General features: G+C 38.4%; 2 protein-coding genes across 3 annotated transcripts in view; one reads left to right on the top strand and one right to left on the bottom strand.

Moving 5' to 3' along the window:
• Positions 1-24,774, top strand: part of LOC110838480 (trypsin-1) — a 98,421-nt gene that overhangs the window by 49,844 nt on the left and 23,803 nt on the right. The window lies entirely within an intron of this gene.
• Positions 1,152-24,350, bottom strand: LOC110838471 (transmembrane protease serine 9). The gene is made up of 15 exons (XM_087355416.1): positions 24,194-24,350; positions 22,543-22,687; positions 21,914-22,076; positions 21,099-21,307; positions 19,489-19,694; positions 18,758-18,815; positions 18,138-18,261; positions 12,464-12,658; positions 11,919-12,099; positions 8,005-8,116; positions 7,543-7,705; positions 6,837-7,045; positions 5,147-5,343; positions 4,611-4,668; positions 1,152-4,182 (listed from the first exon to the last, which is right to left on the bottom strand). Exons 1-15 carry the CDS (start codon positions 24,275-24,277, stop codon positions 4,061-4,063), a joined length of 2,226 nt encoding a protein of 741 aa, XP_087211542.1. The 5' UTR covers positions 24,278-24,350; the 3' UTR covers positions 1,152-4,060.

Below are 24,774 nucleotides of genomic sequence, written 5' to 3'. Positions count from 1 at the left end.
GAAAAGGAAATGAAGGTAGTCTGCTGACTTAATAAGTTTTCTGTGGTGTCCTTCCTAGGATTTATCTGGGAAGGAATGTTTGTGTCAAAAATGCGAAAGAATGAACGTAAGCTGAAAGTGTTCTCTGCTCAGAGTGGTGTACGAATATACAAAATGGAAAAGTCAACTGACTTCTCTGGGGTTTGCATTGCAAGCAGGTTTTACTGTTTTGAACTACATATAGATTTTAAAATTTGGATATTTCAACAAGTACTGGAATTCGTCTCTTATAATGTGCCTCACTAGTGAAACCGAAGTCATAAATAATAAAACGAGTCGTAATACTTGTTAATAAAATTTTAGGCTACGGGCTAGATTTATGGCGGAGGGCGTTGAGAATGTTCCTTAATTTTCTCATCCAGATCGGCTTCGTGGTCTAATTAGCCTTCTAACCTTTTTTCAAGAATAAGGACGTGAAATCCTCAGAACTGACCTCCACCTTCTGCTAATTTTGTGTGAATTCTTACCTCCACTTCTGTAAACGCCTTCAAGGCATGGCGTCTAAGCGCTGGCCAGACTTTTATGCGGCAGTTTTGTTCGGTTCGGGATCTGGGTACCGTGACTTCGATTATTCACGGTTTCTACTCCGTATTTCAACAGACGGGGACCAGCAAAGTAATTATTCAGGCGTCAAAGAAAGCGCTTCCACAATGTTGTACAGCAGCTGATGTGAAACAAAACTTTGCTGTACATGCGTTTACAAATAAAGAAATTCGCAGTGGTAGCACTTTTAGTTTCCTGATCACTTTGTCCGAAGTTTATGAAATTTTACACTGAAGATCTTTAATTTGTTGAGAAATATAAATTTTCAAGATACTGACCAGTAAGTACTGACACTATGGTTTAACACGAGATTATAACGAAACGTTCCTGTGATAAGTACAGGCATTAATGACAAGCAAGTTTAGGTATATGACATTTTGGACTATATTCTTTACGCACGATGAGATAAGTTGACGGGTTTGGTAATAAATAATTTAAACGAAGTCAAGTTAGTCACGTATTTACGGTCATATTTCTCGTTACTTAAAGAACGTGGTTGTAAGTTATGCGGTGAACTAGTCATGTAATATAAATAGGGGTAGAAACATTACAAATTCATACAAATAATATTATTCGCACTTCATTAGATTTATTGATTCGTGAGATCTGTTTAGATACATTCAACACACTATATGGCGAGCGAAAAGATATGGTTTGTTGTTATTTCTACTTCGTAGTAAGTTCTAAAGATAACCTCTGAAATAAGCGCTGTGTAAAACGGTTTATGTCTTCCACAGTTCTGCAAACAAATTATGTTAGTATATTTTGTGTTTGGAGTAGTGCAAGACCGCTAGCTAAGTCACTGGCAGTGTTAGCTTAGCAGTAAATGAGTAGGAAGCTAAACAGTATGAACAAATATAACACGGAATTTGGGTCCCTTGGGATGTCTCTCGGCACTCACCAAGTTGTTGTTTAAACGAGAACTCACTAATGTATTCAAGCTAATGCACTTCACAGCTCTTCTCACTGTTTAGTATATTTCCACTAATTACACAGTCATTTAAGTTACATAACGAAACTGAAAACAAAGAGTAACGATAAACTAATTGACTCGTTAATTACCTATTTTAGACTGTTCAGTTATACAGGAAGGAAAATGTAACAGAATGAATAATGAATGAATGTGGTGGTGTAATGGTTAGATATTCTGTTTTGCATTTTGCAGATCTCGGGTTTGATTTTAGACGTGGAGAACAATCATCCTGACGGGATTTTCCCTCTCTTATTAAAGTTATAGGACTTTACCTTAAAAAGATAAGGATCAGTCATTACTATGTCTCTTTCATAGACAGACCAGGGTCTTTTATGTTAATAAGAGCGTGTTCTTTCTTACAAGTCCATAAAACTTTCTTTTAGTCCTCATTAAATTGTCATTTTGGCCACAGAATAGAGTGATGTGAAGATTCTCTAAAGGTGAAAAACCTGTGTCATTCATAACCAAAGTCTGTTATCTGAGGATCGTAGTTGGCAGTAATGCTTGGAATAATACTATTTTTACTTGCCTTATCCATTGTATTTTTACTATAATTAAAATATTAAATCATCAGATGCAACTATACAAGTACAGAGTGACGAAGGAAGTGGATTAAGGATGGAGAAAGCGTAAATTGGATTAGAGTTTGACAGGGAACCTATTGAACAGAAATTAAAATAGTCGTAAGAAAAGAACGTGGAAATAATTGACTTCTTCTCCTGGATATAAAATTTGTGCCATTGCTTTCTTTGCTTTGTTTGGACATTGAGAAATTTAGTCCGTGTTCTCAATTTTGCAAGTTTCAATAACACTTTCTTTCATGACCCGTCGGCCGCGGACGATAAATGATACCCCGAAGTCACACATTTTAGCTGATGACACTTGTAATAGCCATGTAAAATGTCTGACTCTATAGAGCAGAGTCCTTCTTGAGTAGCCAATAGTCTGTCAGCTAATCAGGACATTTTCTCGGTCTTCTGTGCATCCGAAGATTTATTGCCGTGCTTACTAAATTCTCTCTAGGGCTAGCTGAATTCAGTTCACACTCTCACTTTGTGTTTTCATCCTTACATCTATGGCTACGTCTGTCAAGTGTTCTTTTGCCTTCAAATTGTCCGGCCGAAGATTGGAATGCATTTCTAACCTCGCCCCACCCGTTTTATCCTGATTTTATCACCTTAATAATATTTCAAGCGTATAAATTATTAAATTCCATTGCATGCCGAATTAAAGCCACGTATAGTCTCCCATCGATCAGACCAAACCTGAGATCATGACAGGGGTGAAACTAGAGAGACAGAACGATTTTATCGATTTTTCTAAAACCCTGAAGGCGGAGGCAGTATGTTCCTCCAAAACTACGGTATCTATCTATAAATCAACATGGTGGTATAACCTGGAAAACCAAAATCCGTCTTCACCGACTTGAAAACTCAAGTTCTCATATACGATAAATTATCACTCTATTAAACTCTTAAATCTTGCTACTTTATGAAACAGAATTATCAGAAATGGAGTGAAAAATAAATTATTTATTTTATGTGCTAATGTAAATGCTTTGATTTACATGTGTATTGAAATAAGTTCCTCGTATTACAAGAGGATTTGTGGGACCATTCCTGGAATTTGACACAAAAGATATACAGTATGTAACTTCAAGAGCAATGTTATTTTTGAGAAGCTTATAGTAGTTCTGCTAGTCACCACATTACCCGTCTTTCATAGAAACTAAAGGCTCATTACCGTATTCACAGGAGCCTTTGTCAGTCTTCATCCTGAGCCACTGGTTTTCAGTATTCTTCAGTTAAACAATTTTTTCACCTTTTGCTTATTATCATAAATATCATCATCGATAATTAACCTCTGCATTTAATACACAATGTTTTGAAGCATGTAAACTAATTAACACTCACATCTGTCGCTTCTCCGTTCAAAAGTTTTCATCACCTATCGATCACTAAGTATCGAAACTCATGTATCCCAAAGTCTAGAATTAATATTCTCCTCATCTAAGTTTTTATAACATCTTCTACTGTAGTGACATGCAATTTCATGAAAGTTTGTCTGTTATGTTTTTAGATCATTTTGTAAACAAATAAGTGCGAAAATAACATAATGTTCACCATAAAATGTATTTCTTTGCTCGGTCGAGTGTTTATCGAGACATCTATTTATTAGTGAATGCTAACAAGATTTCAGTCATATTTTAAATTATTTCACTTTTAAGCAGTGCTCCTGAAACAGTAACTATCAGAAATTTATCTGCATGTCACTAGAGGTATCATATTTTATCAATAAAAAAGTGGTCACATTTACATTTATATACTTGTAGATTGCAGGTGCCATAAGTTTCTTGCAGTTCAGTTGTTTTTGTTTTCAAATTATGCTAGATCGCGATAACTGCAGCATGTGCGAAGTTTGCTGTAGTAATAAACTGTATTTTTTTCGGAATGCCCAAAAGTAACCATTATTTGGAAACACCTCTTATGAAGCATGTATGCTTTTTTAATTGATGCAGAAGCAAGAACCCTGCATGTTCTTCTTGACCCAATCAAAGTATCGTGATACACGTGTGTAGACTCCAGGGTACCCTGGGCGTCCGCAGCCCACACCCCATGACACGATACCTGCAACAAGAAACAGGTGAAGGGCTGAGGCTGTACGCTTTAAGTAACGCTCTAGATATTCTTATTTTCATCACTAAAATGACCAACACAAACGAATGGGGGTGACACAGATATAAATATATACATATAAATTTAGTCTACTTCACGCTTGAAGTAACTAAATAATTTATACACTAATTGTGTGAAGCCGATTGGCTCCTTCCTGAGCAATTTTTTGGTTTCCAATTACTTCTTCTGTCTTAGATCCAAACATTCTCATCTGCTCTCTGTCCTCAAACATCATCGATCTATGTGAGTCAAAGACCTCCAATAATGACTTTTTAAAGTTGAATTTTGTTATTAACTTTGTACTTTTTGCTTGTGTATGTGAAAAATATCGTAAAAACATGTGTTTACCTTTAGTAATGTATTTAATTATTTAAACTTACCAGCGATTTCAAGTTTATCATCTGCTGCTTGTATTAATAGAGGACCTCCGCTATCACCCTGAAAAATACATTATTAACAAAAAAAGCTATAGTACACAATATAATAATTGTTATTTTATATGAACATTACAGTCTCTGCTGTCGAGAGTTTGTCACACGAATTAGAAACTAATGCATATTAATTGCACTGAACTCTGTGTTGACCATTTCTGGTTCTCCATCTGGTCAGCGTATAAAACGTGTACAAATATTGTAAGGAAAGAAAATTGCGTTGTAAGTTTCTGGTTAAGATACCAAAATTCTTACTTTTTCGAATATTGTTAAATAATAAATTATCTGACGCCTTATATATATATATACACTCACCACTTTATTGTCTGAAGAATAGAAAAATTGACCAAGCATCCGATACGCTTTCTGATGAGAACGACTCCAAGAGCTTTACTGAAGACATGTATGTGGGACTGAAAGTTGTGTCTGTTCACCCAGGGGACTACTCAAAAAGCCAGACTGTGGGCATCTGGAATGACACTGACCTGGCACGAGTCCTCGGCCCCTTTTCCAGCGCACAGCATGTTGCCTGTGATGCGGGATGGGCGGTACTTCATCTGCCGGCATTGCTGAAGGCTCAGAATGGGCACCTGCACTTCGTGAACCAGTGCTGGTAGCATACCTCCTTCCGACGTTCGGCCCCATCCGATAACAGTACCAACACGTCCCGCCGGATCCGTACCTGAGTCGTCAGAAATACACTTCAGAGATCTGATTTGCAAGGCCGCTGTGTCCTAAGTTGTCTGATAGAAGTTTATCGACGTTTCGGAGGTGCTTGCTGCCTCTATCATCACGGCAATGTTCAAGGCGGTTCTCGCCCTGATTATGGAGGGAGCAAGCACGTCTGAAACTCTGTAAACTTTTACCAAAATACACGGCGCTACAACTCAGAAGACAGCAATTTTCATACTCACCGTCGTGAGAACTTCAAATCCGTCTGAACTGAAGATCAACTTTTAAATTCCGCCAGGAAACGAAATTTTTTTTGACGGTTGTGTTAGAGTATTTAAATTTCTGCTTCATATTCGGGAAGTCACATTTCGATTCTCGGTATCGATTAAGGCTTTTCGTGATCTTATTTAACTACTCAATTTCAAATTCCGGAAGAGCGTATTGACATAGGCCACGACGGCGTCCTTACACTACGTTTTATTTCGTTTAAAATCGTTCTCCCATTCTATGCTCTATAAACTGAAGAAATGTTAAATGGATTACGGAAGAAACAAAATACAATTTCAAATGCAATGTGATATTTCACAATAATTATATAGCCTATTTATTTGGAATACATTACTTGTCGGAGTTCGTAAGTCTAGGTACATACAGTTGGCATTTATTTGTATTGTCACTGGTAAATAAAATTTGAAATATTCTGACAGATGTACTTAATTTCACTGCATTTTCCAAAATACAGTTCTTCACCGTCATTTTGTTCTGTGCTATATAAGTTATGCGGCAAAATAAATCAAGAGGAACACGAAGAAAAGGATGTATTACAGAGTTTAGCAAGTCCTTTGCGGTAAGACTGTTCACTAGAAGTTGATACGACAGCGAGACAACCAGCTTTCATAGGACAAAATAGAAACGTACCAATACACATACAAATCAGCTGGCAAAATGATTGTATTCTTTCGTGCTTGTGTGTGTGTAATGAGTTCGAAGGCAGGCAGGATGATAAGAATTTTTTTAAGCTGAACGTATTATGAAATCTCTATCAATATAATTTGTATTTGTTATTGTTGTTTTCTGATATTATTAGTTTAGGTACTTTTAATGATTCATTACATATTATGAAGTTATTGCTGAATTTTCTTTAGTGTCATTTTATTTTCTTTATGTTTACTTGTTAATTAGTTCGACTACTTTAATTTCGATGGCAACAGAGATAAGGGATGATCTAAAGGATTAATAATTACACCTAACTTAATGTAGCACTCACCCGATTCCGAGACACAGTGATATAACGCGCTCATACTCGATATTCTCCCGTCTCGGAGACACTCTGTAGGCTGACGCTGTCTTTGAGAGGCATTTACCTGATTCGCAGATAGCGCGAGTCGACACATTCATTTCCGGAACTTGGTCATCTCGTAGAATCATTTGTTCTCAATAACATGTCCGGCACTCAGTCTGGTAGAAGAGAAACTTTACCTCGTGATCGTGGCCTACACTCACCAGACTGCGGAAGACACACCGGTCTCACACGCTTCGTAAAGGTGACTGGCTTCCTCAGCTTGAGCAGCGCAATGTCGTGGTTGTAGGTGTTGACATCGAAGTTCCGGTGCCTGATAACAGCAGCCACGGCACGCATGACTGCCGGCGTGTCTGATGTCTGGTACTGGTCATGATCACCGAGGAACACCCGAATCTTTGAGCGTTTTAACCTGCCGTTCGACAGATAGTCAGTCAATTATACGAGGGAAGTGGGGAAATATAAAACTGCTCTTATCACATACGATACATTTTTCTAAATTGACCGTCTGACGTATGAGCGAACGTTTCGGGAGCCTTCAAAATCCGTTTGTTTTGATATTAATATGCATTTCTAATATCGACAACTAATCACATTTAATTCTTGTCATACTTTACAATTTGTGCTTATTATTTGATTTTTCTCCTTCGTTGACATTAGCTCAGGTTTCATAGCGTCATTCGAAGGATGGGTATAAATGACGAATTTGAAAGAATGTGGAGGGAACGTTCCTGGAATTTGCTTGAAATGACTACGACGAAAAACCTAACAGATGAGTATTTGACCATTTTCCGAATTTCGGATCATAAAAATCCTATATTATGTTTGCCAAAATCGCCTGCTGTTGAATTATGAGTAAATTTGGATCACATACTTACATATTATTATATATATGTATTGTTCTCTCACCTCCTTACGCAATGAGCCGCTGTCAGCACATAGTCGCCATTTAGGAGCGATCCTCCACAGTGGAAATTACCGTCGTACACGAGACGCGCTACCCATGGGTACCGGTTCACACCCGTCGGGCGTCCGCCCACGATTCTAATCTCTTGGTTTACCACTCCGCATTCTGTTGGAAACAACACACGATTTTCCATCACAGCCCCGCACAGCATTTATAATTCCAAATTTTCTGAGGGTTTGACACATGACATTGGCTGTCTTCAGGGATCTTGCTCAGTATAGTCTGATTGAAGTTTACCAGCGTTTAAAAGGTCATTGCTGCCTTCATCATAAAGGGCATGATTGAGGCAGAAAGCATTTCTGAAACGTTGGTGAATTTTTACCAGACTGCACACTGCAGAAACCCAGAAGACAGCTGCCTTCACACTCGCATTTTAACAATTCACTGCAGAGCCCCGTACTTACGACATGAGCAGTTCCTCAGCGCTTCGTCTTCAGTATCGGAAGAACTACTGGATCCCAGACCGAAGAGTTCGTCAAACAGAAGTCGATTGCTGCCGTTCGTGTCATTTTCAGTCTGAAACAGCATACCAAGGTGACAAGCACAACGGTTAAACTAACTCCATGGAGCAAGTCTTTCTTGAAACACTAATAGTCACTCAGTTGTACAAGAAATGACCCGTTTTATGGCATCGAAAGTTATTGTCGGGTCTATAAAAACCCGCATTGGCTTCCATTACAAGTGAGGCTAATCCAGTTCACACTCTCACATTCAATTTATTATGACCCAATTTTATATTAGGTTTCTATTTATGACCAGGTTTTCCAGAAAGTCTCTTAGCTTGAGAAACTTTAAGTTTTACAAACAAAGTTCTGCAGCTCTCCCATGCGTGCTACACGTCCCACTGATATAGTCGCTTTGTTCTTTCTAATATATGTTGAATTATACAAAATTTGAAGCCCTTCGTTATGCAGTTTTATGCAGAATTCTTTTACTTCTTGTATCTTAGTCCACAAATGTTCTTTTCAGACACACTCAGTGTATGTTATTATTTTATTGTAAAACACCACTATTTACACTAATACAAAACAGCGGGTAAAGTTATACCTATTATGTATTTAATCTTTACATTTTTAGATAGAAGACGGGAAGACAGACGATTCTGATCTTAATAGTAGCAAATATTTCTGCTCTTAGATATGTCATAAACTCAATGTTGATTTATTACTGTCGCTTATAGAAATTTGAACGATGACATATTTTCTAAAGATGTAATATGTTCTGTGATTTTACTCTGTATTTTGGCGACGAGATGAACTAAAGAACTAGTAGCTTTTTCTGCCTTTGCCTTTCTATTAACCTTCTTACTAGCTTTTAATGAATTTGTTTATTTATTTGTGGTGTTTACGCCAATAAACTTACATCATCAGAGTAGACCAGAAAGTGATAATTATTACCTCGTTTCAGACCATTCTAAATAGGAAACGGATCAGACAAATATTGATATATACAGACTTTACTTTAGGTTTATTTTAAATGTATTACCCTACATTGATTAATGGGTACACAGTTGTGGTAGTTCTTTCTTATTCAGAATTTAAAGTCTAAGTACTCCATGTGAATTTCAGAGCATCTTGGACAGTCCTTGGTCGTGACCCCTAGTTGACAGTGAAAGTAGGTAGAATTACCATAACAATGACCTTGCTGTTGGCAAGGTCCACGTCTTTCCCCCCCCCCCCCCCGCATTAACAGGCCAATAACCTGTTTTTATTTGATTAGTTATAACTTGGCCCTCCTTATGTTCTTGCTGTCTGGATATGAGAGTTACGTGTGCAATATTTACTAAGAGAACATACCATTTACTTGTGCTTGGTCAGGGCTATAGCATGCCTCGAGGGTAGGCAGTATATGAGTGTGGGGCAATGGTGGAATGTTGTTTAGCAGGATAAACCCGAAGAACTCGGAGCAAACCTGCTTCAGTACCACTTTTTCTCGGGTCTCACTTGAAGTCACACGGGATTAAATCCTAATTTTCGGGATGAAAAATCAGCTTCTAGGTGCCTTAGATCTAAGCCATGTATGATAAAATTAAATTAATTTCTGACTACTTGTACGAATGGAATTCTCAGCGTCTTTTTCCCACATTTTATTAATTTTGAATACCTAAAAGAAAGTTCGGTTTACTCGTATATATGGCAGTATTAGGCAAATATGAGTTACACAGTACTTAAGTAGGGATTTAAACTTGTATGACCCATTATGGAAGGGTAAACTATAATACAAATGTTGGTGTCTCTAACCGTAGAAGATTCCTCATTTATTGTTTTTAACGGAATATCTCCACTGAAATTTATGTACATTCTCGATGATTCATTCCATTAATATTATGACAATAGCATTTTATTAAAATAACAAACTCTTAAGATGGCTGTCTTCTGGACTGTAGCGCGATCATCTCCCCGATAATGGAGGCAGCAGGGACCTGTGAAACGGTAAATTTCTACCAGACTACACGGTCCTACAATCCAGAAGACAGCCACCTTAGGATGATGGATAATGTCAATGAAGTTTTTTATTTCATAAATACATTATGTGTATGTGTGTGAACGATGTATGATGCACATTACTCCTGAAGAATATATATAAAAAATACCTAGATATAATGATGTAGGTAACTTGACTGTCTCTGTTACTAGTAACGGTTTAAATTTAATAAGAATTAAACCTGTAAGTCCTATTATAAGTAATGGCCACCACTCGCTTTTCTGTTAAAACGTGGCATCCACTACAACCCACTTTGTCTGCTTCTTTCCTTTGACGAAGAAATCCGAAACATTAATGACGTGAACCGCCCTGTTTTGTAGAACTTGTTTTGTTCTTACTGGGTTTTAAGAAGAAGAATTAGAGCGGAAACGAGTATTTTTTCCGCAACGTTTAGAATCCCATTAAACGGGATTATTTCCCGTCAAAGCGAAATAACAGTCACAGTTGTGTTTTACATTCTGGTACATTTCTTTTCCCGGTGCATCGTCTTTGTTGCCTCTAAATGGATATTGGGAGCTTGTGTTTAATGTGGAAGCAGACACTTTCTGTCTGGTATGAATACTTGTGTGAACAGATTGTCTTGTTCAGCACGTCCAGCTCTGGCCAGCTTGAGCTTCGGTGTAAGCAGTCGATTTGTGTAAATTATATTTCTCTTATATTCATATATTTACTTCTACACCATTTTTCTGCTAGCGTGGAAGATAATTTATTTATTTTGTGTATATTATTTTATAACAAATTAATGTTATCAGCGCAAACACGTACCTTATTTAGACCATTCCAGCCCACTCTAATTCTCTTGAAATTCCTTGAACGTTTATCTAGGTCCTTGCTGCCTTCATCATCAGGATGATAGCCCTGATGTTGGAGGCAGCAAGCATTTCTGAAACGTCGGTGAATTTGTACCAGACTGCACGGCCCAACAGCCGAGAAGATTGCCATCTTCAGTGAAATGATTCCCTCAAGATAGACCACACTGATTTGAGAGCACTTTCTGACAGAAAAATAACTTGTTAAGAGCGTATGGCTAGAAAAAAGACTATTCGGACATTATGGATTGAAGGTATGTGTATGGAATAAGGAAAGTATAAAGAAAGAAGTGTTGTTCCCTCCCGCACCTGATTCTAGGTCACCAACAACAGTGCTTAGCGACATGATGTACAATGTATCAGACTTTCTAAAAAGGGCGGAGCGCTTCCAACTGTCACAATACAACCTCCGTATTTCCAGCAACTAAGCTTAGTAACCACCTGAAGTTTTAGATCCTCGGATCGTGAAGGAACATACAAATTGCCCAAAATTTTTATTTCTTAATAGTTTCATATACGTCCTTGGTGTTTAACAAATAATTAAATAATTTCCGAGTTATTATCACGGCAACTTCAGTCCATACTTCGTCACAATCTCCACAGAAAGAGTGACGGAAACGAATCAATCACAAAAAAATGTTTTATGGTTCTGCGAAGAAAATATTTTACTATGTAACCCTTATAACGTGATGAAAGCATTTGTCAGTCTGTATTTGTACATGTATTCTGTTTTTGAAATACATACAGTAAGTAGTATGTAAGTGGTATACATACTGACAGACCAATTCCCAGCGTTATACTAAACTTAGAATTTAATTACTATGCTCTCAAGAACTCTAGTCCCTTGACTTGAGCCAAGTGAATTCAGCCCACACCTTCCGATACCATTTCTTTAAGATCCGTTTTAATATTATCCTGTCATCTACGCCTAGGTTTACCAAATTGTTTCTCCCTCCAGGTTCGTATGTAATGATCGAACAGAACTGCAACTTACGTGTTCTGTCCATCCATATTCAGCAGCTTACCTCTCTGTCAGACTGTCCTGAAGATGTAGATACGTGGAAACAATAAGTGGCATTCAGCAGCACTAGCAGGACACACAATGTCGGCAGACATCGCAACACCGACACTGGCATCGTCCTCCTCGCTACGACGCCGTCTTCGTCACTGTTGTGTTTAGATGACGTAAGAACGTTTATCGCACATCAATATTCACGTGCTGTCCTCCTGCTCACTTTGTGCTTTCCTGTTACTTCCATTCGACAATACGACCCAGGATCGCGAAACCACTGAAGTAAATTTGTGTCACTGATAGACTGCAATTGATTCTCTACCACATCTGCAGGAATTTACAATAGTAACTCACGCCTCTGTTATGTAACAGACTTAAACACACTTAGCAAGAATTTATAGACAATTTTTGACTGTAAATTCGTATTCCTTTATGAGCACAAGAAGGAAGAGATTACTGAATTGAACCACGTGTATTTCACACTCTTTTAGTAAGTACTTTTCCTTGTGTTGCTAAAAGTTTACCAAAGTTCGAGTAATTATACAGCTGTTCCATCACCTCTCGTATCCATCCTCTGAGTGAAGTTGCCACGTGCCCGTGTTCGCGTTCACGTTGTCGCGAACGCGCCCGTCCGACTCCTTGTCCCACTGACAATTGCTTTCACCGTCGTCTGTAACAACATCTCGCAAGCCGCTACTCGCACTGATGAAAGTTGCAGTAAGGAGAATAGGAAAAGGAGAGTAAAAAGCTCTCCTTGAAAAATACTCCATGGTTTTAGGAGGGAAACATCTGTGTAGCTCTCACTTTAGAGAAGTACTCTGTAACCATGTCAACTCCTGGTTTATTAGTTCCATCGTGTTTTCTTTCGGAGTTTCACTTCTGCTGAGAAAACTTGTGTACAGGAAACCCTGACGAAGCATTACATCGAAACATTTATTGTCATAGAACATGCAAGCGACGTGCCCTGCTTTCGAATCTAATGGAGTCAGAACAGGTGTAATTCATGTCCGTTGATGTTCTCTCTGAATTATGACAGCTTATCAGCGTCTTCAAATTTCACAATTTGATCCTATATTGAGTCAGCTAAATCCATATATTCTTAAGCGGGTATCGCTGTTTTGTGACGAATAATACAAACTCAAAGAAAATAAATCACTTCCAACTGAAAGATAATATTGAATCTAAAGAATTCTGAAACTGAGTTGTTAAACATCATCCACAGGACCGGAGAATGGTAATCAATCTTTCTACAGGAACTAACGAGAGTGAAATTGATTGTGAGCCTCTCATGCTGTACAATGAAGGCGATTGAACATGTGATTGGATATCGAAAGCTTGTAATGAATAAAGCGAAACTCGTATGTGATGTGAAACTTACACGGTGTGCCATAATGAGGTACGTATAGCTCGAGGCGCGTGATTGTTATATCCTTAGTCTGATAAGCTTCTTGACCGGATCAAGAATTGTACAAATTTTGTATGAATACTTATGTTATCTATCGTGAGGTTTTGTTGTTTCTCCGATACTAATTCTAATATACTCATCTCCGAATAAATTCATTTGAGCTTCAACCTGTCGAAGGAAGAATATATCCCGAAAACCCTCTGCTGAATTCTAATAGAACGATATATAATTAGATATTTGAAAACCACATTAAGAAATCAAATCAATGTCCACGAAAAATGTTAGAGCAGATTAAAATCGGTGAATGTTTTTTTTTTCAATTCGTATTTTTTTAACTTTCTGTCTTTTATCTAAATACCTGAAGATTAAAACACTAAATTAAACGACTATAAACCTCTCAAGCAGGGTTCTGCTTTATGATGTAATGTTACAGAGTTAAACCACATAATAAAAATACTTTTTTCTTCCAAACAGCATGTCCACAATATTATTTGATTTTAGGACATTTAAAACGCCACATTACATGTATAAAATAAATATCGGAATTATAATACTTTTATATTACTCTCCTGTAATTTTTAAAATAACCATTTGATTTAATGTTTCCTCCAGTAAGATTTCCTTACAGCTGTTTCAGTAGCCGAACTTACTCATTTTAAACCTGTTTCATAACAGCTTCCAAAAAAAAAATCTTCTGCTTTCATCGGCCTTTCTATGCTATTTCAGAAACGAAAATATGACTACGGCTCAGAATAAAAATTACTGCACAACCCTCCTCATGTGCGTGCATTCAAACCCAGCTCTAAACAGAGCCAAAAGTTTCAATACCGGTCGACAAAGGCGTTCTTTAATGTCTCTCACCATCAATCTTCATACATTGTGGTCCCATTCATGAGTAATGACAGCTTTGTTGTTGCTGTAGCCGATAAACTGCAGCACGTTATGATCTATTGGCCTCATTATATGCTACATTAAATCATCGCGTGTCACATCCCTGGAACTTATGCTATCGCTGCTGTAATACTGTCTAATGTTTGTTCTTGAGGTTATATTTAATACCATATACCTCAATATGTCTACAATTGTTTATAATATTTTGGATATCTATTACTCTTCAGTTTTGAATTTATTTTTCGTATGACTTTACCTGTTGTGTAGTTCTCTGACGGAAGAAAAAGAGATTGGTGTTTGGTAATAGAATTCGGAAGAGAATGTCTTTGTCTAAAGAAACTGTAGTAATATGGGGATACGAAATATTATATAAAGAAGGCTTTTTGACAGTATTAAGAGATTGTTATTCGGTTTGAACAAATTATAAATTTATCTGAATCCGTCAATTGGTTTCGGCGTTGAAATATGCTGACAAACGGGCAGACACACTCTATTATACGCTCATTTTATTTACCTGTTGTATCGAACACAATACTAATAACAACAACAATAATACTCGCAGCTTGCATCATAGTGCGTTTTGCCTTGTTAAATGCATTCTGTCTCAAAGAAATGACAAATTAAATTATGAAATACATATGTAACAATGTGTGAGTTGGTCTGTGTTCCTGAAGAATTTCAAGGTAGCATAAGAAAGGCTTTTCATTTTGTAGTCCCACTTAAGTGGTGTTCTCAACTTTTTTACTTGCAACTTTGACATACTGTCGAAGTGTTAAGTAATGTTGCTCTCAGATATAGGCATACAAATAGCATTTGGCCCCTTTTAACGCCTGGTTGCATTTGATTTCTAAGGTACAGCTGTTCTAAATATGGCACTTTTAATGACTATCTTGCGAAAGCGCCCTCTTTAAACCAATTTACTGAAATAATAAAAGTGATTATTTATTATGACAATTTTACGAATATATTTTTCGTTAAATCATAATAAAAAGGGACATAAATATCCCCTTTCTTTGAAAGGGATTTTCTTGTTATAAACTAAGACTGAAATAATTAAAGTCCGTGTTTATGACAGTCTCATGAATGTGTGTGTGTGTGTATTAGTCCTTCAAAACTGCGAAAGTTACGTTTTAAATTTTTATTTCTTGCAATATCATGTAATAAAACATTTGTGGCGTACCATTTGATATTCGCACAGTTCCATTTATATAAATGTTTTTGCACCATTTCACATTGTTTATGAACACGGTTTAAAAACTACAAGAAGTACAGTAACTGTATTGTGTGGGGATGTAGGTCATTCGCCTACTTCTGGCGCCGTCCCACGGAACTGTGTACCTCCCTTCCCCCTGGTGTCCTCCAGCTACTCATCCACCCAGTGACCTTGTTTCTTACTTCCTCGGCACGCGGTGGACAAGGGCAAGTGAGTGAGAGCTGTACTTCACGGCCACCGCTAAGGCCATTGGCTTCCTGAGGCGATTACCATTCCCCCATCTCTAAAATTAAAGAGCGATACGTAGTGAAGAGCTTAATCTAGGGGATCCACTGAAACTACTACGGTTCTATTTCATTTCCGTTCGGATCATCGATGTATGAGATTTTAAATGGTATGAGCGTCTGGAATAGGCATAACAAACGAGCATCTTCATGCCCTCTTGGAAATGATAATGACGGCAGAGATGTTCGCCGAAACGTTGAGCTGTTTTCCCACAACTGACACTGCTTGTTACCCGAGAAAATGTTATCGAGTCCAGTCGCCATGAAAGCTTCAAGTCTTACATCCAACATGTAATTAAACAAAATAATAATTAACACGCCTGCGTTATAAAGGAAGGAAAGCCATGCTTGCCGACATGGAATATTTGTATCTCCACGCCCTACTTCTTTAACGTACATTTTAACTTTTATTCTCCATTCTAAGCCAAATATTGTACTATTCCTTTTCTTGGAGGTTTTTTCTATCTAAAACGTTCTTTACGCTGATAATTTATCCTAAGCATTTTTCACTTGTCACATTTTTTATTCAAATTTATGTAATAATATCAGAAGCCAGGTTACAATCTGAAATATCTTCTGGCTGCCAGTGGTTGTTATTTGTAAACAGGAAAGCATGGCTCAATTCACCTAAACGTCAGGTATAAATAAATTCAGTACAAAATCTCTTAAATGCATTCAATACGCCCTGCCTCCAACCTTTCATACTTGGCATGAAGAAAAACGTAATTAGAATATTCTGTGTCAAAAGACAGACTTGCTGGGAGGGGCACGACGTTTGCCAACTTCTATTTTTCCTTTCAGTCTTCAAATGTAGGTTAGTGAAATGGTACAGACGACGAATAGCCAACAGCATTTGCTATTAGCTTTTTTTTACTAGTAAATGTGTTAGTAATATAGATTATTACAATTTTTAAACAAAACATATTGATATGCATGTTGGAATATGCGTTACTCTTACGTCTGGACTGTCGAAAAAATAAATTTTTTCATAATGTCGCTAGAGTCCTTGAGTAGCCATTGATCTCTCAGCTAGTCAAGAAAGTCCCTGTCTTTTATGGAACGAGAGGTTCATTCCTGTTTTTCGATTGTCTCGTGTATGTATTGTTTTAGGTTGTCGTATATTCAGTCATTACTTTTGAATTAATAGAGTGTTTTATTTTTATTTTAAAAATTGCGTTTAAATAATGCATTTCAAGGAAAGCATTCTATTATTATTAGGTAGTGACTTAGGCTGTTGGCAGTTTTATGAAATATTTCAACAACATTGTTTTTTTTTTAAATGAAAATCTAATTGTGGGGGGGGGGGTAATTGTTTAACAATAAGAACATGGACATAATTCTATGTCGGTGTCAAGTACAAGTCAAATGGTCTGAATATAAATGCATGCCATCTAACGGTGGCCTGTGTTTAGCACTAAATAATGTCTGTCCGAATGTTCTGCCCTCTAGTAGAAGTACACGAACCAGTTAGAAGGAAAGTAGTTGGACACGGACACACACACACACTAAAGTGTCCATAGATATAAAGTATAAAATTTCGAGGTCTCGAAATGAAATACCCCATTATCTAAATACTTTTAATTAACCCTTCAGACCGAAAACCTGTTTTTGGAAATGTTATGCATGTTTAGTCCTCCAGTTACAGAGTGATTTGTCGTATTTATTGTGGTACTTCACAAATATTTGTATGTCTATAAGTGTCTGGGAATATGAACACAAAATTGTGTTAAAAATAGTAAATTGGGCTCTTGAAGATGACTGTCTTCTGGGATATTGCGTCGTGTAATCTGGTAGAAGTTTACCGACGTTTCAGAGGTGCTTGTGGCCTACATAATCAGGGCGGTGATGGCCGATCGATGAACTTCTATCATACTAGACGACTCAACATTTATACTCGCAGCTGTAAGAACCTATAGCCTCACCTAAATTTGGATCTTGTCACTTATCATCATCATAACAATCACGTTATCACTCAGCTGGGCCGTTTTTTACCTATTTCCGGACTCGCATGTCTGACAGTTTGTTCATCGTCGTCCTTGGTTTCTCGCTCCAGATTTTCTGTATTTCATCATTAATTAGAAAAATCTACTCCTGTATTCTGTGAACGTGACAAAATCTATATATGCTTGCACACCAAATATTTCTGTCAGTACTTATGTGATCTTTTGCTTATTAAAAATTCCTTACTCTCTTTCCAGCGTTTAGACTCGTATTTTGTGTTCTGTCAGGCTAAAGGTAGGTTCAGGTGTAATTGAAATTGAGGGGATTGTACTCTGAGGATGGCCGTGAGTTGAGTTAGTAATTTTAAATTAACTGACCCATTTATTAAACATTTTATAGTTGCGCCGATATCCTAAATAGTTTACTGTACAATAAATAATCGTGATCATTGATCTAGGCTATAGTCAGGTACTTTGATGTCCGGATGATTCCTGTCACAACGGGGGCGGACACATGCATTCGTCACCTATTTGCTGGTGTATCCAATCCAAGTAATTGGCGACCTTAGTGTATATTCCAGGAAAATAGGGCCTGGCACAACCTCGACCCCAGGATACTATACCTGCCGGCACAAGAAAAATCACATGAAATGTACTTATGCGCAGTTGGTCAACAGAATTGTCTAAATTGGAAGCCCGATAAAGAGATGGAGTACACGATGTATGAGGTTCTTGTGGTGATGGAGTCTCCAGTTTTGTTCTTCTGTGTTGTAACGCCACGTGAACTTGAAAGTACGTACCAGCAATATGAAGAAATGTACTTACGCCATTTTCAGATCTGAAGTTGAAGGAATTTGAAGCTAGTTTAATTACGTAATTATTTATTAATAAGGTTGGTTACCTTCAATACGCACGGTGGAAATTTTAAATTGACGTAGACGACGTACGTTTTCCAGAGCTTTTTGTTAATGGAGACATTCAGGCAGTGTTCATAATACGAGGTAAATTATCTGTCCTCTGCATGCATTAAATCTTATAGATGCTTCTTAAAATTATTCAGTAGTTAGGTTATTCATGAAAATTCATGTTGGAAACGTTTTTGTGTAATTTGTCACTTACCCACGGCTTCCATGAAGCCACGTTCGCCGTCGACATGCAGTGGTCCACCGCTGTCTCCCTGAAAAGTGAAGCGTTTGAAATGCGAATAATCTTGGCTGTGCTAGGCGTTGTAAGTACCAAATCTCATATTCTCTTTAGGCTCCAACTATCCAAGGATATGAATGTTTAGGCAACAAGCGATATGTCACTAAGTTTTCATTATATTCCTACATTTTATCCGCTTTTGAGTAGTTCAAAGCCACAGCTTTGCAAGGGACCGTGATTTACAAATATACAAGTAGAGTGACAGTATGCCTTCTGACTCCATGTAGTCATGCAGGTGTTTTCTGATTTTTCGAAGAACCTGCCGCCTCCATCTAAAGGCGGCTTTCTAATATTGAATGTTCAGTTAGAAAACAAATACATATATGAATGTTAAAACATATATATAGAGTCGCCAGGCTTAAAACTTAGATCTCTTTGGCAGAATTTATTACTTAAGAACTTCTGTAACTTATTTACATTTGTCAGCAATAATAAAATGTTACCCGAGTGGGATTCGATCTTATGTCTATATGTACGAGCCCAAACCGCTACCCCATGGGCAAAGATATAAGAGAAGTCGCTTTGAATAAAATTTCAAATCCTGAAGTTGAAGGCGACACGTTTCTCCGAAACTACAGCGTCACAACCCAGAAGACGACAGTCGAGTTGTTTTGAAATCCATCCGATTAATTTAACCTCGTTCTCACCTGACACGCGTCCTTCTTGCCGTCCGGGTATCCCGCGCAGAACATGTTTTCGGTGATCCTGTTATTGGAGTAACCGGACTTGGAGCACTCCTCCTTGGACATGATAGGGACGGCCACTTTGCGCAGAGCAGTGGATGTGGGTCTCCTCTCATCTGTTCGACCCCATCCCACCACGATGCCCATCCGACCCACGTAGTTCTTGGTGCCTGCAAAACACATTCAGATCATAGAGCGAATGAATTGCAGACAGGGAACGTTTTTCGGACGGTGCAGAAGCGAATATTTATGTAAAACGCTGGGCTAGATGATTTCAAGGTTGCCGCGAAATTGTCCTTATTGAGAACAGTTGATTTTGATCTGAGCTCGCGTTTCCCCGAAAAGTTCTGTCTATCTTCACGTTCACACAGCGTTACAATCTACAATAACACTATCGACATATTCACCGCCATGAGAAATTTTAGGGCTAGCGCGCTCGAGCGGTTTTTCTGCCGCAGCGGTAAAACTACCGCAACCGCGTATTCTTGTTGCCTGTTCACACGGACGGTGAAATAAACGCATTGTCGGCGTTTTCTTTTCATCTCGGAGCTGGGTTTTGTGGAAACAGTCGGGGTGTGCTCTAGCCTGATAAGTCGAGGCATAGATTTTTGTTGAGACTGTCGCTGTGTGCGCTTTGGTGCTAATAGCAAGGGCAAAGCGTAGAAGAAAATTTTGGGTACATCCACTTGTAAGCCAAAGATTGCTGACAGGCCAGTTTCACAAGTTATATGAAGATCTGTATGTATCCAAAGAAATTCTTTGGATACTTCCGAATGAGTAGCAGCAGTTTCGACGAGTTGTTGTTCATCATTGGACCATCTATTACCTACCAAAATACTGTAATGAGGAGGTCTGTGCAGCCAGAAGAAAGATTGGCAGTAATTTTACGGTAAGAAGAAAAAGTTATATATTTAATTTTATTGTCACTGTACTCTGGCATGACCTTATTGTACAGTGCCGGCCTCTTCTCCAATTCGATAATGATTCTCTCACTACCAAAAACTGAGGTGTCAAGTTCCATTACGCGTGTAATCGCCACCAAGATCGGGCAAACACTGGTCGGCCGTGCGGCTGTTTCACCGCTCGTGCGCGCACGCAGTTATGTTTCCTTGTGTTCCATTGCCACCGCCAGCCGCTGTGCGGCAGCCGCACAGCATCCAAAATGAAGCATGTTGCGGCAGAAATACCGCTGCGGCTGTTTCACCGCTCGTGCGCGCAGGGTCTTAGTGCTGTGCTTTTGTGCCAGAACTGTCACTAACGCAGTGACACAATGAAATACGGAGTTAGGCAAATTACTGCATTGACATCTTAAGTTATTTTTTCTCATAAAATGTGAGGTTTAGTGACTTAATTATCTTTCCCGCAACACTACAAACTTGCGCCTTGTTTTACGAGAAACGTGCGGTCTCGGGTAGTTCAAAGCATTTGGAGTGCTGTTAGAATTCCACTCTAAGCTTTCGGCATTATACTACGAGAGTATAGTAACGACAAAGGGCTTATATGGCGTCTAAGGATCGTGTCGAATTTCGTAACAGGTCCCCCATCTCATTCACGCGCACTTCTCTCCAACTCACCATCAGCTGGTAGACACGCGGGACGGACAGTGGCATTGAGTTCCACCGGAGACTCGAGTTCCAGAACGGCAATGTCGTTGTTGAAGGTTAAGATGCTGAAGTTAGCATAAACTATAGCTCTGGCCAATTTCCTCTCAACTGTCACTGTCTCCGTCTTGCTCACCCTGTCGTGTTCCCCAAGCACCGCGCGGATGTCTTTCGCGTTGTATCTGAAACAAATTTTCCCTCTGGATAATGCTTAAAGTTTACGCGTGCGACCGAAGCCACGACGACAAAAGAAGTGACGACGTCTGTTTCTAAACCATTTATTGCCAAACCTGTTCTTAATTTACAATAGGCCCATGGTGTTCGTCATTCAGCGTCATTTAGGTTTTCCTGGTTATGTTTTTATTATCGTTATTGCAGGGTCAATTTCTGTAGCTTTACTGCTTGGCAGACGCGACCACTTGCAAATTACAGTTCTGCGACAAAACCAGTTCTTATATGGCAACTAGCACAAAGACCGCGGTGTTACCTGGCATTGGTAAGATTACTTGATACTTGTCGTTGAATATATTAGTGAAAAAATTGCTGTACCTAAGCCCAACATCTTCAGCGAAACTCGAAATAAGCAGAGACTTTTCTTACACCCATACTGGCAGTAAATTTACCCTACATTGCACCCCATATTTACCTAAAATATACAAATTATAATACGAATTGATATAAAAACCAGCGTCAACTCATTGCCCATATATGTGCTAGTGAGCAAAAGTTGACGAAATGTAAAAAACTTTTCCTTACTTGGATGGAGGTTCCTGGAACATGGAACTCACCCGTCAACGCAATGAGCTGCCGTTAGCACGTGGCGTCTGGTGATGAGACTTCCGGCACAATAGAACTTCCCGCGCTTCATCAGCTCAACGACCCAGGGGAACTCATTCACCTTCGTCACCTGGCCACCTACAATCCTCTGCTTTCGGTTTGGTAAGCCACAAACTAGAATAATTCACAGGCCGAAAATTATAAACTGTTCTCTCGTTTTCGTAACACACATGAGAGAGGTAAGAAATGTAACTGAGTCGGAGAAATTGACGTGAAGAGACCACTTGCGAAACCTATGTTTAATCTGGGAGATAATATTAAAATGCACCTTAAGGCTTTATAGTGTTTGAATATGTGAAATTAGATTCGACTGGCTTAGGATAGGAACAATTTGTGGGTTTTGTGAAGACGACAATGAGCGTTTTATTCCACAAGATACGGGGCTGTAAGAGTGAGTATTAGCCTCTGAAGAAGAATTATGCTCCATCACCGAGTGTTGCAGGAGATGAAACTTGCAAGCTGGCATAGTGATGACCTAACATAACCTTTCCGTGAAGCCTTTGTTCTTTTAATATGCGGCACTAAAACTTATTTTCCCGACTCTGCGCATTCTTCATCCTTCTGGATCCTGAATACTTACCGCAATCACAAGAATTGTCCCCGCTGTCCTCAGTGGTGGTGTTCTCGTCGTAGTATGTGGTGTCTTCGTTGATGGTGTCGTTGTAATGTAACTGCACTGTGGAGTTGGGTTGATTGGGTAGCGGTGGTTCGGCTATACCGTCATCCTGCATGCGATTATATTTATTAGTATAATTTATACTATTTCTCACACGGCGGTGAACAAGTCAGTGTTGGTCTTCTGGGCTGTAACGCGTTGTGGACTCGTAGGTAGATACTAATGTTCCTCCAAAACGTTGGTATTTCTAAACAACTTTGTACTGTGTTAAATTCAGGGAGACCAACATCGACGGATTTACTAAACCTCTGGAGAAGGAGACCCAGTCTCATTTGTGTAGTGCGCCCTGGCTTTATTTATATTGTTTATCTATCGGGAGATGGGAGCCATCCTTTAACTTTTAACTGGGCTGGATTGAAGTAAGTTGGGCTAGTTTCGTTCCAAAAGTCAGGCGTTCTCCTCAGCCTGAACATTTTTTCCTCGCTACAAATGTTTGCTCACATCAAAAATAAATTATGATAAATCGTTCACTTATAACTTAATGAATGTGCTACTATCCAACCAAAGCTCAAGTCTAATGAACTACATTTTTAACGGACTCGGTCATTTTGCCACTCTGTAGTGAAGTACTTATTCCGACCACAGTTGTGGTTCTTCTGGCTACGGTCTATGATAGTCACTTAGGAAAATCACATATATCTAAAAAAAATCATAAGGGCGTGTATTTTCTGTTGTATGTTACGTCATCTGTAGAAGACCTTCAGGTCACTAAAGATGTAAGCAGCGTAATATTATTTAATTTTACAGTAGCACGTGCATCGTGTACCATGCTCAGCCTGTTGAATATTCATAGAACGCAAGAATGCGTTAAATATGGTGACATATTTATACCTGGGATAAGTAAACTTCATATCTTAGCTTTACCAGTTCATATAGTAAGCATTTTAAGAGCATTTCGTGTGTAAAGAAAATAGAAATACGATTCCACGTAACCCGTTTCTTTTTTGATCCTAAGGTAACTTTGCTAAAGTAGACTAGATATTTCATTAGCCCTGTATGACTTATTCGCCGAACGGGATCGATATGTTGATAAAATACACAATTTTCCCGTAACTTTTTTAAACCTAAAACGCATACATGTTGAAGACCTAGAAGTGGATGGGAGAATAATAGCCAAATGGCTCGAAAGAAAGTAGGATGGGAGGGAAAATGGATTCATCTGCATCAGGATATGGACCCGTGGCTGGCTGTTATGAACTCTGTAAGAACTTTCGCGTTCCATACAAGATGTTTTTTTTTTCCATTGACTGTCTGATCGTGTTATCAAGTTTCTTAAGAAGGAATCTGCTAATAAAGTTAGTTATCACATAAATTTTAAGTGTCACTCTTCAATATTGGATGTTATTTTCACTTTTATGAAAGTATACTTTAGCATTCGACTGAAATAACTTATTATTAGACACTTGGAAGAACGCACCAGGAAGATTTTGTTTTGAGACAGAATAAAACATTTATAAAAAGAATCCTGCGCAAACTGTGTTGTAATCACGATGAGGTCATTATTTAACTATCTAATTACAAGCATGCAACGAAATACCATTCTCTTTTAACTTACCGTCTGAGGCATTGCGTATATAGCGAAGTCTAAAACGGTCAAGATGGTGACCACCACACACACAGAAGCTTTATAACATAGCATTTCTGTTAACGAAAAGGATTAAAATTTAACTTAACTCACTGAAAAACTGATAAGAGGTGTTACAGTGCCTACATCTGAGGACTCACTGATATATGTGCAGTTTGTGGGTGTGAACTATATATACAATTTTGACATTCTGTCCCATAGAGATATCTGTTCTAGTACGTGAGGGGAGAGGGGAACAATATTTTACCTTGACTGTTTTTAATCAATAGAAGTATGTATATACTTTTCCTTATCCCCACTGCTGCTAAAGCTTTTGTTTAATGTTCAGTACGAAAGTGAGATTGTGTTCTGTCATAACCAATAACCTCGACCTCACTTCTTATCCCTTGTACTTCCCTGTGACGAATATTATTCATGGTGAGAGAACTACATTCATAATCTCTACATAATGAATTTAAAGATGCAAGTCCACGTGTTATATGTAATGCTAGAAGTATGTCAATATCAGGTCATTGTCATGCAGGCATAAAATATTATTTACTCTGTGTAAC

The sequence above is a fragment of the Zootermopsis nevadensis genome, unplaced genomic scaffold (genome assembly GCF_977971745.1).
Source record: "Zootermopsis nevadensis isolate Lab colony 2312 unplaced genomic scaffold, Znev_1.0 Znev_ptg000024l, whole genome shotgun sequence".
NCBI lineage: Eukaryota > Metazoa > Arthropoda > Insecta > Blattodea > Termopsidae > Zootermopsis > Zootermopsis nevadensis.
This window is presented reverse-complemented; position numbering and strand designations above follow the sequence as displayed.